The 14,002-nt window shown below is 39.5% G+C and overlaps 1 protein-coding gene across 4 annotated transcripts in view; it reads left to right on the top strand.

The window, feature by feature from the left end:
• The window catches only part of RANBP17 (RAN binding protein 17), a 168,222-nt gene that overhangs the window by 103,415 nt on the left and 50,805 nt on the right, over positions 1–14,002 (top strand). For all 4 annotated transcript variants that reach the window (XM_033142824.1, XM_033142821.1, XM_033142822.1 and 1 more), the window contains exons 17-19: positions 3,638–3,701; positions 3,799–3,907; positions 6,625–6,728. In XM_033142824.1, coding sequence (XP_032998715.1) covers positions 3,638–3,701; positions 3,799–3,907; positions 6,625–6,728 — 277 coding nt within the window. The remainder of the gene's footprint in view (positions 1–3,637; positions 3,702–3,798; positions 3,908–6,624; positions 6,729–14,002) is intronic.

Raw genomic sequence — 14,002 nt, 5'->3', positions numbered from 1 at the left:
TACAACCCAATTTTGCTGGTCATTTTGGCTTTTAACGGTACATACATTTTTTCCTCTTTTAAATCTATTGGCTCAGCTTTTAAAGAATAATACTGAAGTACTTCTTATTTCTTACATATGAAGTGTTTTTAAATACTTCCTGGTATTGCAAACTTTAACCTTTTAACAATGCGTTAGTTTGTCAGAGCAACTCAGTGGCTGTGATGTTCAAGCTCACTTCAGACAAGCCCTTCGCATTCTGATAGGGATTAAGTCATTGTGGTCGGTTGAGGATTAGGCTTTCGTTACATATAACTTTGTTGAGAAGCATCATGTTTTTTAGAGACCACATCCGGGGGGGCCCATTTTCAGTACACAGGGTACATTAAATTGTGATTAATTTGAAAGGCTAAAAAAATAATTAGTTTAATTTAAATGCCTGCCCATTGCTTAATTCATTCATATGCATATAATTTTCTTTCAGAATCAAGCACTACATGTTCCTTGAAATTGGTACTTATCTTTTATTATGCATAAGGGTTATTTATTTCTTCAGAGATTCTGTAACAGTTTAAAAAAAAAATCAAAAAATTAGAAAGGATTAGACAAAAGAGCAAATATATATATAGGGAGTATTTTAAGCAACAAGAGGCAACAAATGATTTGTGTTGCTGTCTTGTTTTGCATTATTTTAACAATTATTCCAGGCTTGCATATTTAGAAATATATTAGCCCAATTTGATTTTAAGGCTCAGTTATTTGAATTATAAATCATTATGTCCCTTCTAGCTGATCAGTCACGGAATAGCTTTGAATTCATTTACATAATGGAATGTGTTAGTGTTTCCTTTCTGTCAATGCAGTCATGGTGCTCCCTCATGCATCCTCTGTTGTTTCTCATAATTAACTTTATCATAATGTTTCCTGTAACTATATATATATATATATAAGCACGCGCGCGCACACACACACGGTTATTTTGTGAAGGAACTGACCACAAAGTGTCTTTCAGGTATCTGATTGTTCCTCTTCCTACTTACGTTGTGATTGCAGCTATTAAAGTCTTTCTTTTGGTTTAAGAGAAAACCCCTGCAATAAGACTTCACAACATAAAACAGTCACTTGATAAGAAGTAATCAAGCAAGTTACCTAAAAGTCTCTACGTGTAATTGTTAAAACATAGCCTAGGAAGTGGATTATTTAAAATGTTCGTCTTCAGCTGATGAATCTACTGTTTGGTTGCATCCAGACCTAAGATGGCTTGGTTGCAGAAGCATTGCAGCAAATTATCATTTGGCAATACAGAAAGAAGGAAAAATCTAGACAAATGGAGTAAAGATAAAAACTATGGCCAAAGTCCATTGATGCAAGTGTGTTTAAACATGATTACTTCTATACTGGATTGTGATTAAAATACAGGCAAGTCTCAGTTTACGCTGGGGTTACGTTCCAGGTATAGGCATTTTGGCGTAAAGCCAGAATTGTGTATAGTCAAAACACATTGGGTTCAATGGTGGGTGGGATTGCCACCTTTTATTATATATATTGCCAAATGTGTAGCTGAATGTGAACAAGTTAAATGCACATACGTTGCGAGTTACCTGTAGTCAAAAATTTAAGAGGTTACAGATAGGATCAAGATGTGGGTCCTAAGTCCATTAAAAGCTGAAGACTGCTGATGTAAACTTTAGAGGCCATATCCAATGCTGTGGCTTCTCTGGCTCAATGGACTTCCATATAGCCAATGGAGCTGCCTTTTCCTTTCCTATCATTTCCAGCCACCTGCACACCCTCAAAATAAACTCCAGAGGGATGGAGCATGCTCCAAAACACTTTGGGGGGGGGGATGCACAGGGGGAAGGAGAAAAATCAGAAGTCCTGTTGCAGTAGTGGAGCTATGCACACAGAATGCAATTAATGTGAGTTATGACTTTTAAAATGTTAGGATTAAAGAAAACATTTTTTTAAATAGAGACCCCAATTTGAATAACTTCCAAGTTGCTTTTATAATTTAAACTCTTTTCCTATACCCTCTGTTTAGTACTTTCAGCCAATAAGATGGATATGTGTACGCTAGTTTCTTAGCTGTATAGAGTTCTTTTACTACTGGTATATTTGACTGTGAATGCAAGGTGTTGGGAGGAAAGGCTGATGCCGTATTTTTCCGTGTATAAGACGTCCCCATGTATAAGACGGCCCTTCTTTTTTTGAGCCCAAAATTAAGAAATAATTAATTGCAACATTCCGTGTATAAGATGACCCCCAATTTTAAACTTAAAATATTGGGGGGGGGATATAGTCCTATACATGGAAAAATACAGTATTTCCAAACATTTGACTATTTTGCTGTGTTGAATATTCAGTGCCACACTATATCTAACTTTGATGCAGAGACACAGTGGTGCCTTGGTTCTGGAACTTAATCCATTCCAGAAGTCTCCTCGACTCCCGAAACCATTCACAAACCAAGGCGTGGCTTCTGATTGACTGCAGGAGCTTCCTGCATTCAAGTGAAAGTCCACAAACCAGAACACTTACTTCCGGGTTTGCGGCATTCGGGAGCCAAAATGTTCAACAGCTAAGCCGTTCGAGAACCAAGGTACCTCTGTACTTTTTTCTTTCCTTATTTAGCCTCCCTCAAACTGGTGCCCTTGAGATGTTTTGACCTCCAAATGCATTATCCTTGACCTATAGTGATGCTGGCTGAGACTATGAGAGTTGGAATCTGGAGGGCACCATGTTGAAGGTTGTCCTAGGGTAAAACAATGATACAGGATAATGTCAGTAGTTATCTGTAGCTCCTTCCCTTCCTGTCTTGACCATTTTAAACAAAGAAAATATTTTAATAGGAACTGTGATAGATGAGGTGTGGAACTCAAAACCTTGATCCGTATGTAGCAGCAAGTTGCATGCCAGTTCTTCTGCATGAGAAAATCCCACCCTCTTCCCCACTATACACATTACAGAGGACCAGCACTATCTGTTCTGACAGAGTTGCTCACCTGTTGAGGATTAGTGACAAGGTTTACCTGAATTTGGCACCCCATTCTCCCATCTGCTGTGAGAGATGACTGCTGTAAAAGATGAAAAAAATTGGCCTTGAGATGTCCTGACAAGTATCATACATTTCCTAATTGTCTTCTAAAATTTTTAAGAACACTGACTGTTGATAGTTTTAACAACTTCCCCGCTCTTCTGAGAGCCAGTGTGGTGTAGTGGTTAAGAGCGGTAGACTTGTAATCTGGGGAACCGGGTTCGTGTCTCCACTCCTCCACATGCAGCTGCTGGGTGACCTTGGGCTAGTAACACTTCTCTGAAGTCTCTCAGCCCCACTCACCTCACAGAGTGTTTGTTGTGGGGGAGGAAGGGAAAGGAGAATGTTAGCCGCTTTGAGACTCCTTAGGGTAGTGAAAAGCGGGATATCAAATCCAAACTCTTCTTCTTCTTCTTCTTCTGCTTAGTAATATTATCTGTTAATTATTATTTTCTTTGCGTTTTCTTTAAATAAAAAGCCTAATTTTTGAAATGAGTGTGTTCTAATACTCTGTAAAGCTATCGAAATGTGGTCTCTGAAGACCAGAAGCATTAAAAAGTTAGGTTTTGTGTTATCAGCATATTAATTGCATACTATACTGTTGTTTCCCTTAATTTCAAACACTTATATTCTCCTAAAAAAGCTTGTGAAAATTGATGCTGTGAAGTTCATGCTGCAGAATCATACGGTAGGCTTCTCGAATTAGCTTCAATATTTTAAAAGTTGTTAACATAAAACAATGAATGGTGTTGACTTTTTTAATGTGTTCTTCATTTTTCCACCAGAGTAAACACTTCCCTTTCTTGGGTGTAAATGATAATTATGGTTTGAGTGACCTTAGGTGCAGAACCAGATTCTATACTGCACTCACACGCCTTCTCATGGTAGATCTAGGTAAGAAATTTTTCATTGTATTCCTTCACTCCCTTCCTGAAGTTAGAAAGGTCTCCCAAATACATTGTCTACTCTATGGTCTAATAATCAGTTCCTGGCAATATTGGTATTTGTTTTTAAATCGAAATAACACTATGCCAGACAGGTTATTAAAACATGTTATGACCACATTGAGACCTAATTGCTTGGATGCAGGCATCATCTGCCCACAGAAGGATTGTTTTCCACACCATGTGTTGTGCAAGAAAGGTGAAACTAAATTCAACATGGTTCTTCTGGTTGCATTAAAATCCACATGACTGCTTGTGCCATAATCAGCACGAAAGTTGCTATAGAATGTACTAAAAAATAACCCTTCAAAATATTTGCAGAACATATTAGTGGCTATTTTCATTCCATTCAGGTTCCTTGGATCTTATTTACCTATGGGCTTTCATTTCAAGGCTAATGTTTCTTACTAGGAAAGAAGTCTTAGAAGACTTGATTTCTGAATAAACGTATTTTAGATTGGTCGGCTATATTATAAGAGTGTGATCTTTGGACATGGGATGGATCTATCCCTGTTTCATTGAAGAACCTACTTTCTATGCCAGGAGCAAAAAGACAGATTTGGAATGTACTTTCTTTTTATTTCCACGGGCTTTAGATTGTCACAAAGATGATTCAGTATTTTAAGTTAATGTTACTTTATTTCCAGACTTATAAGATTCCTCTGCAACGTTAGAAGCTCCCTTGCGAGATTCAAACTAGTATAGGCAAAGTTCACCTGTAAACTATCTGTACAGTCCTTAAAGTTATACTGCTATAGCCTGGCACCTTGAAAATCCCTATTCTCATTGGGATTTTTTGAAAAAAGTTTAAAATGCTGTAGCATCTAGAGGAAGAAATAAACTGAAAGTGATCATTAACATCAAGTGACTCAGATTATGTTTTAAAAATGGCTAGACTGAATAAAAATCACTATCTTTCTAATGCATCTCAGAAGATGGTGGATTACTCAGTTTCTGTGTGTGTGCAAAATGTGGACCCAACAAACCCCATAACACAGTGCTGTCTAAGCTGAGAATACTCTTCTTTGCTACCACTAATTGTATCCTTTTAAATGGGTTCAATTACCTGTTTGGTCCAACTGAGCACAAAAATTGCACCACTTTGCTATATTGTCTCCAATGCCCTAGCAGCCTTCTGTAATCCATCCACTGAAGGAAGGTCTATTTAGGATTTGGAATGAGAGAACACTTAGCAGCTGTAGTAACTTCTTACATCAACCAGGTTATCAACTGGTCACCTATAGGCATAAGCAAAATTAATCTCCGAGAGCATTCTGTAAACCCATTGGAATTTTTAAACTCCAAGTCTGGGGCATCATTTGGCCTGTGCATCTCATCTCTCTTCTGCCTCCCATCAGAGACTGTGTCATGAAAATGCACACCCTTTGTGAGGTAATGATCTGGTCATAAAGGTGACATCTACATCCCCCATCCTCAGGCTGCCTGTTTCCATGACAGCGCAATACAACAAATCCAACATAGTACCTGTCACATGTGTCAGTAACAATGACTTGATGTAGCTGAGTGTGTTATGAGGGACATGTATTTTTGAGCCACAGCCTATGAGGTGGCCTCAGGATGAGATACCTGGATACGCCACATGAGGCATGGGGCTTCAGCAGATCAAAAAGCCCTGGATCTCATTATAAGGTATATGCATTCAAATTTGATTGTGCATAATGTATCCAAAGGGACGTATATTCTTTCAAAGAAGTGTGATCCTGTTTCATTAAATTCCACACCATGTTTGATCAAGTGGAGTAGTCCAGAGAGTCCTTGGGGGAATTATGAAAGTGATGAGGAGAGGGGTATGTGCTAAAGCCGGTATATAGAAATCGAAAAGAAATAAGAAGACCGATAACTAGAATATATAGACGTGAACTGGGAGAATTAACATGTTATCTGGAATAATAGGCAGCTATAGTTTTTGATATGGTATAACTGTCTCAAGGGACAAAATGCCATGTGAGTTTTGTGTTCCCATTTCTTGCCTAACAATGGAAAATCAGTACTCGAGAGTACAATGCAACACAGTATGAAGGAAGCTGGATTTAACTCCAGATTAAACAATGTTGGCTGGGCAAAACCGTGCTCTGAAGCCTTGGTGTGGTGTTGCCATTCACAGCAGGCAGTGCAGGAAATAATAGATTCAGGATTCAGACTTGGGGCAGGTTGAGTGCCAGTTTAGGCCCAGATTTGTGTGTGCATGCGCATAGCCCTACACACAGGCTTACCCTAGCTTAGCAACTGAGTAACTAACGCTAGTAGGGTCCAATGAGTGTCAGTCATCCCAAGGGCCCTGTTCTGGAGTGGTCTAGACTACATCTTACTGTTAAGACGTGAAGTTGTGAAGAAATGTGGGTTCAACATTAAAAGCTGTAACATTAATGCCATCCATTTACTGTCCATTTAGTGTTGGAAGACTTACTTAGGTGTCCACCTGTGAAGATGATTAAGTTGGTGGGCACCCTTAACAGAGCCTTTTCATTGGCTCAGCAACAATGGAACGCCATCGCTTTGCAGGCTCGGCAGGCCTTTTGAAGACCTATCGTTTTTCAGTGGCCTTTAGCAAGTTTTGTATATAAGGAGTCCTTGTTGTAGGCTTCCTGGACTTCATTGTTCTTTTTCCTGGTGTTTAACACTTGCTTTTCTTTCTTTTTTCCATAGGTGAAGATGAAGACGAATTTGAAAACTTCATGCTTCCCCTGACAGTTTCGTTTGAAACTTTAGCTCAGATATTTAACAATAGTTTTAAACAAGATGAAGCAAAGGTAAGTTGTTTTGAATAGAATTGGGAAATCTTATTTCTCATAAACCAATAGGGAGATGGAGGGGGGGGGAGATGGAGGGGGAGGACACCATCCAGCCAGGAAAATCTCACTAAGGCCCATTGACTTAAATTGATGGAAATTAAGTGTGAAAGTAATTCTTCCCTTAAAATCAGAAAGATTCAATTTGGCTGGTTGCCTTTTTCTCAGTTCTGCTTTAGTTTATGTGATGTTTTCCTTTGAAGGTCCATATGTGAACTCTTCATTTTTAAGCCTCTGGGGATATGAATCTACTCTCCCCTACATGAAGGGGCAAAAAGGTTTCCAGAGCAAGATGAGGCACAGACTGGGATAATGAGCAAACAAGTAGGAAGGTTAGGTAGAAGTAGAATTGGTTCTCTGCTCGTTCCTCTCTTGCCCCATCTCCCTGCCCCATCCCTGCTTGCTAGGTGCCCTACTTCCTTGTCTGCATCAATCCCCATGTGGCGCTGAGCTTATTCCTAGGCTCTGAGGAATGCTGAAGTGGAAGAACAAAAGGCCTTTTTAATCCTAAACTAGGAGAAGCAAAATTGCACCATTGAATTTTCCCTGAGAATTTTGCATTACTGGTGAAACTAGACTGTTTGTGGAGTTTACATCAAAAAGCTAGAAACCCCACATCTAGCCCCCTTGTCTCTCCCTATGTCATTTCATAAGGGAAGTGTGTGATAGGATGTCATCATATTGCATGCTTGCCTCCCTTGCCATCCTCCCCTGAGTGGCAGTGATGAAAACATGATGCCATCTCACACTTTTCCTTTACTCAGTGGGAGATAGGAAGTAGAAATAAGGTTGCTGTTTTAGTGACAGCCTTATGATTGGCATTACATTTAGCTCCACTCTCTGATCTCTGTTTTTCAGAGAGCTATAAAAAGAGGGTGATGCACAACATTAGTCATACGCAGTGGACTGAATGAAACCAATGGACTTAAGTTCATTGATATCAGTGACTCTGCTCTGAGCATGATTAATGTTGGATTTCACCCTGACTGCTTAATATCTTATACTTTTGGAATTTTGGCCTGTTGTGTATTAACTACTTTCATTTTTGTGTGTGGATGAGCTTTTCTGTTTCTTTATTTTATGTATTTGTTTATTAGGTGTGTGTAGACCTACAAAGGTACAGGAATAAACGAGATGAAAACACTGTATATTTAGAACATCTCTTCCAAACAAGAATTTAATATATAAATCAGGAGTTTATTAAATGGCTGGGCATATATGTATAAATAGGAACTGGTCTTGAAGTATTGCGTTCTTAAACCGAACAAAGTGATTAGGATAACTGATAGCTAAATAAGGTTTTTATGTGCCTGTGGGAGCCATATTAGGATTGATTTGACAAGTCAGTTCAGCTGTGGCAACAGTCATATTATCTAGCACAACATTATGTTTTATTAGTAAAATCCTTAAGTGTAGCAAGCTGTTTGTGTCAAAACAACAGTATATTTTAGAGGGTGGGGGGGAGACTTGCTAAGTGGAACGGAGCACATTAGCATAGCATTACATTAAATAGATTGCCTTCTACTATTATGAACAAACAGTTAACCGTGCACTCTAGAGTGGCTATTTCAGCTACACTGTGTAATATTCGCAGAAGCACTTATCAATAATTTTCCCTTAGCATTTTTAAAATGTGGTGTGAAACCTCGTGGTGCCATTGCTGTTCTTCCCTCTCCTCGGCTCTTCCAGAAAACGCAAACGGATCTGGAGAACTGCATGCTCTCGCTCTATATATAGGTAGCGATCTTCTTTGGATGCTTCTGCCTGCCTTGACAAGGTCTCGGGAGGTAGAAGAAGAAGAAGAAGAGTTTGGATTTGGTATCCCGCTTTATCACTACCCGAGGGAGTCTCAAAGCGGCTAACATTCTCCTTTCCCTTCCTCCCCCACAACAAACACTCGGTGAGGTGAGTGGGGCTGAGAGACTTCAAAGAAGTGTGACTAGCCCAAGGTCACCCAGCAGCTGCATGTGGAGGAGCGGAGACACAAACCCAGTTCCCCAGATTACGAGTCTGTCGCTCTTAACCACTACACCACACTGGCTCTCCATGAGGTAGCTCATGGAGATGCTGGTGGGAGTGGAGAAGCCAGAAGCCCAGTTTATTTTTGTACAAACCTTTGTGTATACTAAAATGTGGCCCTAAACAATAAGCACATGCTAAGCATGTTTGCTAAATGTTGTCTTTACTGTTGCTCCATGAGAAAATTACTGCCCCGGTAAGCAACTTTTTGAGAAAAATATGACAAGTGCTTTGATGCATCAGTGCCTTTAGTAACAGTAAATGCACTGTTTTGACTCAAAAAATAACTGTTTTGACTCAAAAAATAACTGTTTTGACTCAAAAAATAACTGTTGCCACATACATTAAACTCTTCACTTGACTTTGCTGATCGTTCAGAATAATGCATTGTTTGTTAGTTTGTTGAATTTATATCCCTGCCCTTCTTCCTGAAGGAGCCCAGGGCGGCATTAGATACTACTACTACTACTACTACTACTACTACTATGTAAATATTGTTGTTCCGGGGAGCAGTTTGAGGTTAGGAATCAGATTTGAAGTGGATTTTAAACGACCTTCATTAAAGATTGCAGCTTTCTGTCATTTGAGGACTTTATCAGCGCTGAAACCATTTCGCTGTTGCACTGTCTTGTTTGATAGAGAAACAATTCTTACTGGTGGAAATTTTAATAGAGTTCCAGTGTTATATCCCTAAACTAGCAAGTTCTTAATGACCCTGGAAAGTGATTGCTTTGATTACACTTTAACGGTATTTGCAAATAAAATCACAAGTAATTAAGGGGAAATCTCCAGGCTTTTGAGCAACTTTGATGCATGATAACTGCCTGATTCAGCTCCATCTAGAGTAATGCTGTGTAGACAAGAGCTACTGAGATCAATAGCAACATAATGATAGTGGCAGAATTAAGTGAGTAACCTGAGAACTGTGCCTTCAGAATGCATGCAGCTGCCACAAGCCAGGGCCACACAGTGCACTCCTTGCTTCCGTCCTAAATGTTCATCAAAAGACGCCCTGCAGGAAAATGGAGTTAGATGCTCTTTATTGCTGATCGTGTCTCTTGCCACATTTATCAGGGAAATTGGATTAGCAGTTGGCAGCTGCAGGTAGACAAGGTTCTGCAGTGATTAAATATGCAGCTTGGCTGCATTTGTTGTGACAGACCTTTAGTAAATTCTACTGTAAGCACCATCTGTCTAATTTGTATAAAGGGAAACTTCATGCTCTAAGCCACTGCTAAGGAACTGAATTTGTTGCTTTATCATAAAGTAAACTTTCCCACTGAAATCTTTTTAAGCATAATTTATTAGATTATAGAGCTTTTTGGGTTTTTTGGTTTATTTGTTTGCTCATCCTGATGAATAAATAATACGTGGTAAAGTGCTTTCAGGTACTCTATTTGGAAAGTACTGAAAACAAAACAAAATAATAATAATAATAATCTGTTCCGCTCTTCGATAAAATGCTTAGTATTCTTATCTGCAGGGAGGTGACACTGTTAAAATATCACTTAGAAAATGGCCAATGACTGCCAAGCTCATTTAATTTGTGGCTTCTACTAGGATTTTCTAATTGGCTTTTTATACATCTGAAACACGTAGTTGAAAAATAATTGCAATGGGCAGCTTACCCTTGTTGAAATACATTTGTAGTTGACAATCCTGTTCATAAAGCATATGTTCAGGTTTATTTTCCAGGAAGTGCTCACCAAATATGTGAGGACGTCATTAGCTGGGGACGGGGGAAAAAAATCATAGTTACAAGATTAGTGCCTGTTTTCTCACCACCGCTCTCTTAAAGAAGCCCCTGTATTGGCCCTGGAAATTCGGCTCAATAATATATTGACTTTCTATACTTAACCTCCGTGGTACTTTGATATTATTTATGACATGATTAGTTTGATAGGGGCAAATAAAACAATGTTATCCGAGGATGAGGAGTGGTTAAGTAGCATCGTGCTATCTATAGCCGGTTCACAGAAACTCGAAGCTGCTGAATTATTTAAAATCCTTGATTTTCAGCTTGCACACATTAAAAGTTTTCACACTAAGTGCCAAATGTTGCAAACAGCACTTTAACAGAATGATTTTGCTTTGATCCCTGTAGCAGTTCCTGAATAATTTATCACAGGTTATTGCCTTAATTCTGGAGAGGGATAGCGCAATAAAGGCAGATGAAAACACTCCAGTTGAAACACCTTGGGGCCTGCTCATTCCTCTGACATGGCTCTTTTGTTGGAACTATTTAGAGGTTATTAAGACGTGTCTGTAGAATTAAGAGTATGCTGTAAGGACGAAGACAGCCATCTTAATTCTAAAGACAAAGCACTATGACCCTTCACCTTTTCCCCGGCTGTTATTATATAGTAGAATTATGAGGGTAATATTATAGCTGCACCCAGAAGTGCAACTATAGTTAAAGGTCTGTCAGACTTCCCATTAGAAAATCCTGTTTTGGGGTGTTTGAATGGGTTGTCTTGTCTGGCTCCACTTGGAACAAGTTAGCAATGTGGTGCGCACTGTCAAAATGCAATTTCGGTTTTGATGGGTCTTTTGCCCCCATGTTGCTGTTACTTTGAGAAAGCCGCGGAAATTTATTTTAAGAAATCGGGGGGAAATCAACAACAGGCCTAGTAAAGTGGCTTTTAAAGCAGCCAGCCTGTTCCTTTATTTTTAATTATGAGATATGCAGTAATTATTTCAAAGTGGAAATGTGCTTAGTCATCAGAGTTCTGGCTACCAAAATTCTCTCTGCACATTTTCTCATTCAGTCCTTCACATAATAACTACATAGTTCAACAGTGGTCACTATGCATCCTAGGAATGAATGTATCTCTGTGGTACATGCATTGTGATCCTTCAGTAACCTTACGTTCCTCAGATTAGATGCAAGCCATTTGAGGTTCTTTGAGGATATAATCAAATAAGCGATTTTTTTAAAAAAAATTAAAAGCCAGTTGCTTGTCCCTGTTTCATACCTCCCTTAATACCACACATATCTGGCAACAAGAAAATAAATCATGCAAGGTGACTACTGTTAAATGCCTCCTCTGAATTTTTCTTCAGACCATGCCACCTTAAATCTATACTATTAGATAGATTCATCTTACTGAAATCTGAAAAGAATGAATCTACACCTGCTTTGAGAGCCTAACATGGACTAGTAATTTGATTATTGGTCTTACAATGAATTAATGAATGGATTTGGTGGCCTTAACATCCTTTTAGTGTCAGCATGTGATCACATAAATGTTTGGGGCATCTGTTCAATTTGAGCATTTGTTTTTACCATTTGGAATAAGTAGGATCTTCTGGCTAGTGAGACTTGACCTCAGTGGAACTTCATGAATTCTTGATTCTCCCCGCTTAGACTTACAGTGTATAGTGTGTTCTCCATGCTCATTAGGGACTAAACCAACCTCCAAAGGCGGTAGACTCTCCTTTTTAATTGAAGCTGGGTGGTCGTCTGTCAGAGATTCTTCGGGTGTAATTCCTACATTGCAGGGAGTTGAACTAGATGACCCTTCCAACTCTACAAAGTGGTGATTTCTATGATCTTTGTAGCCATACACTTTTTAGCTTTAGGTAATGGCTGAGGGCATGTGCAGACTTTGCTACTGTAAGTTATATATATTTGCCATTAGAAATGATGGACATTTATAAGGGGAAGCAGGCTTCATCTGGAAATCATAAGTACCGGTAAAAGAGCTAATAGAAGAAAAAAGGTTTTGAGAAATGACTTGGGTAGTTGGAATTATTCATACGGTCACACCGTTTGTATTGAATGACAGGCAGCACATCAATGTAGTCTTGGTCATAAAAACGTTTCTGTGACAAAGTCCATTCTGAGGTCTCATTCTAAGTCTAGTCCCAGAAAGAGAATTGTAGCAGAACCAGGTCCTGTCCAATCCATATAATTGTAAAGTGCCCTTCCCCCCTCCTGACACAGTAAGTCTCATCCCAGATTCTAAGCTCAGTGGGTTATATTCTCCAAGCTGCCTATTCAAAATAGTGGCTGTGTTACTTATACTCAACGTACTTTGTCAGAAATGTAAAGAATTTCAGACTGAATTAGGTCAAGGGATTGAGGGGAGCTCATAGTGACATTCATAGAAACACAAGAAATACAAAATACTCATGTTTTCAGTGGTATAGTGCTAAATTTTGAACTGCTGGATCCCCATAGCCAACCCCCAAGGGGAGGGAGGGAGAGAGAGAGAGAGAGAGGTGACTTTGAAGATATGGGTTCCCATCCCTGATCATCCATGAAGTTCACAGATGACCTGGGACCAGTCACTGTCTCAGCCTAGCCTGCCTCACAGGATATTATTATGTGGATAAAGTGGGGTGCTCCATACCCAACTGCACTCCAAGACTCTAGCAAATGTTGTTATCACTTCTGATTAAAGGCCCATCACTGTGCTCACCCACATTCGCCCTCCCTACACCATAGCATGTGTCCCTGGGCTCTGTGCTAAAAACAAACATAAAATATATTTGACAATATAACCTGGATTTTCCTGTATAAATCATGCAGATTAAGCACATTTACATTTGTTTCTTTGCTTTGTGTTATTGTTTCTAGTTCTAATCATGGGGAAGGGCAGGTTTCCACGTAGAGTATTGCAGATCTGGGCCCTCATTGCTGGATATCCTACCATTGCTGCCCACTAAGGTGGATTGCTATAAATCTATTTCCACAAGAAGAAAAAAGGCAAATATAAATCAAAGGACAGGGTTCAATTACCTGGTTCTGTTAGTGGAAGCCAGCGTAAGGACTCCAGCTAGTGCAATGGAACTGTCTCCATCATCCCCCCTGTGCCTCCTCCAAGTCTGCTGGGGGGTGGGGATGTCAGGAGAACCCCCAGAACAGCACACGGCAGAAGGGAAGGAGAGATTGTTCCCTTCAGCAACTGTTCCTTAGACCAATGTTCAGTTCCACTCAAGGTTCCCATGGATTACATCTTCATATATTCCCTAAACAATGGTGCAAAAAAAGGAGACTAAATCATGCTAATTTATAACTTCTTTGCTAGGAGTCTGCATTGGTTCTGTGTGTACCCCCGAATTCCTAGATGAATTGGGGAGATTCAGGGAAGGGTCCCACCATTTCTGAGTAGAATCATACCATTAACAAGGCATCTCAGGGACTCCCCAAGTTTCCAAGCTGCCCTGCGGTGTTACCTGTCCAAAAAACTTTGCTGCTTTTCATCTGTGTT

The sequence above is a fragment of the Lacerta agilis genome, chromosome 3 (genome assembly GCF_009819535.1).
Source record: "Lacerta agilis isolate rLacAgi1 chromosome 3, rLacAgi1.pri, whole genome shotgun sequence".
In the NCBI taxonomy this organism is placed as follows: domain Eukaryota; kingdom Metazoa; phylum Chordata; class Lepidosauria; order Squamata; family Lacertidae; genus Lacerta; species Lacerta agilis.
This window is presented reverse-complemented; position numbering and strand designations above follow the sequence as displayed.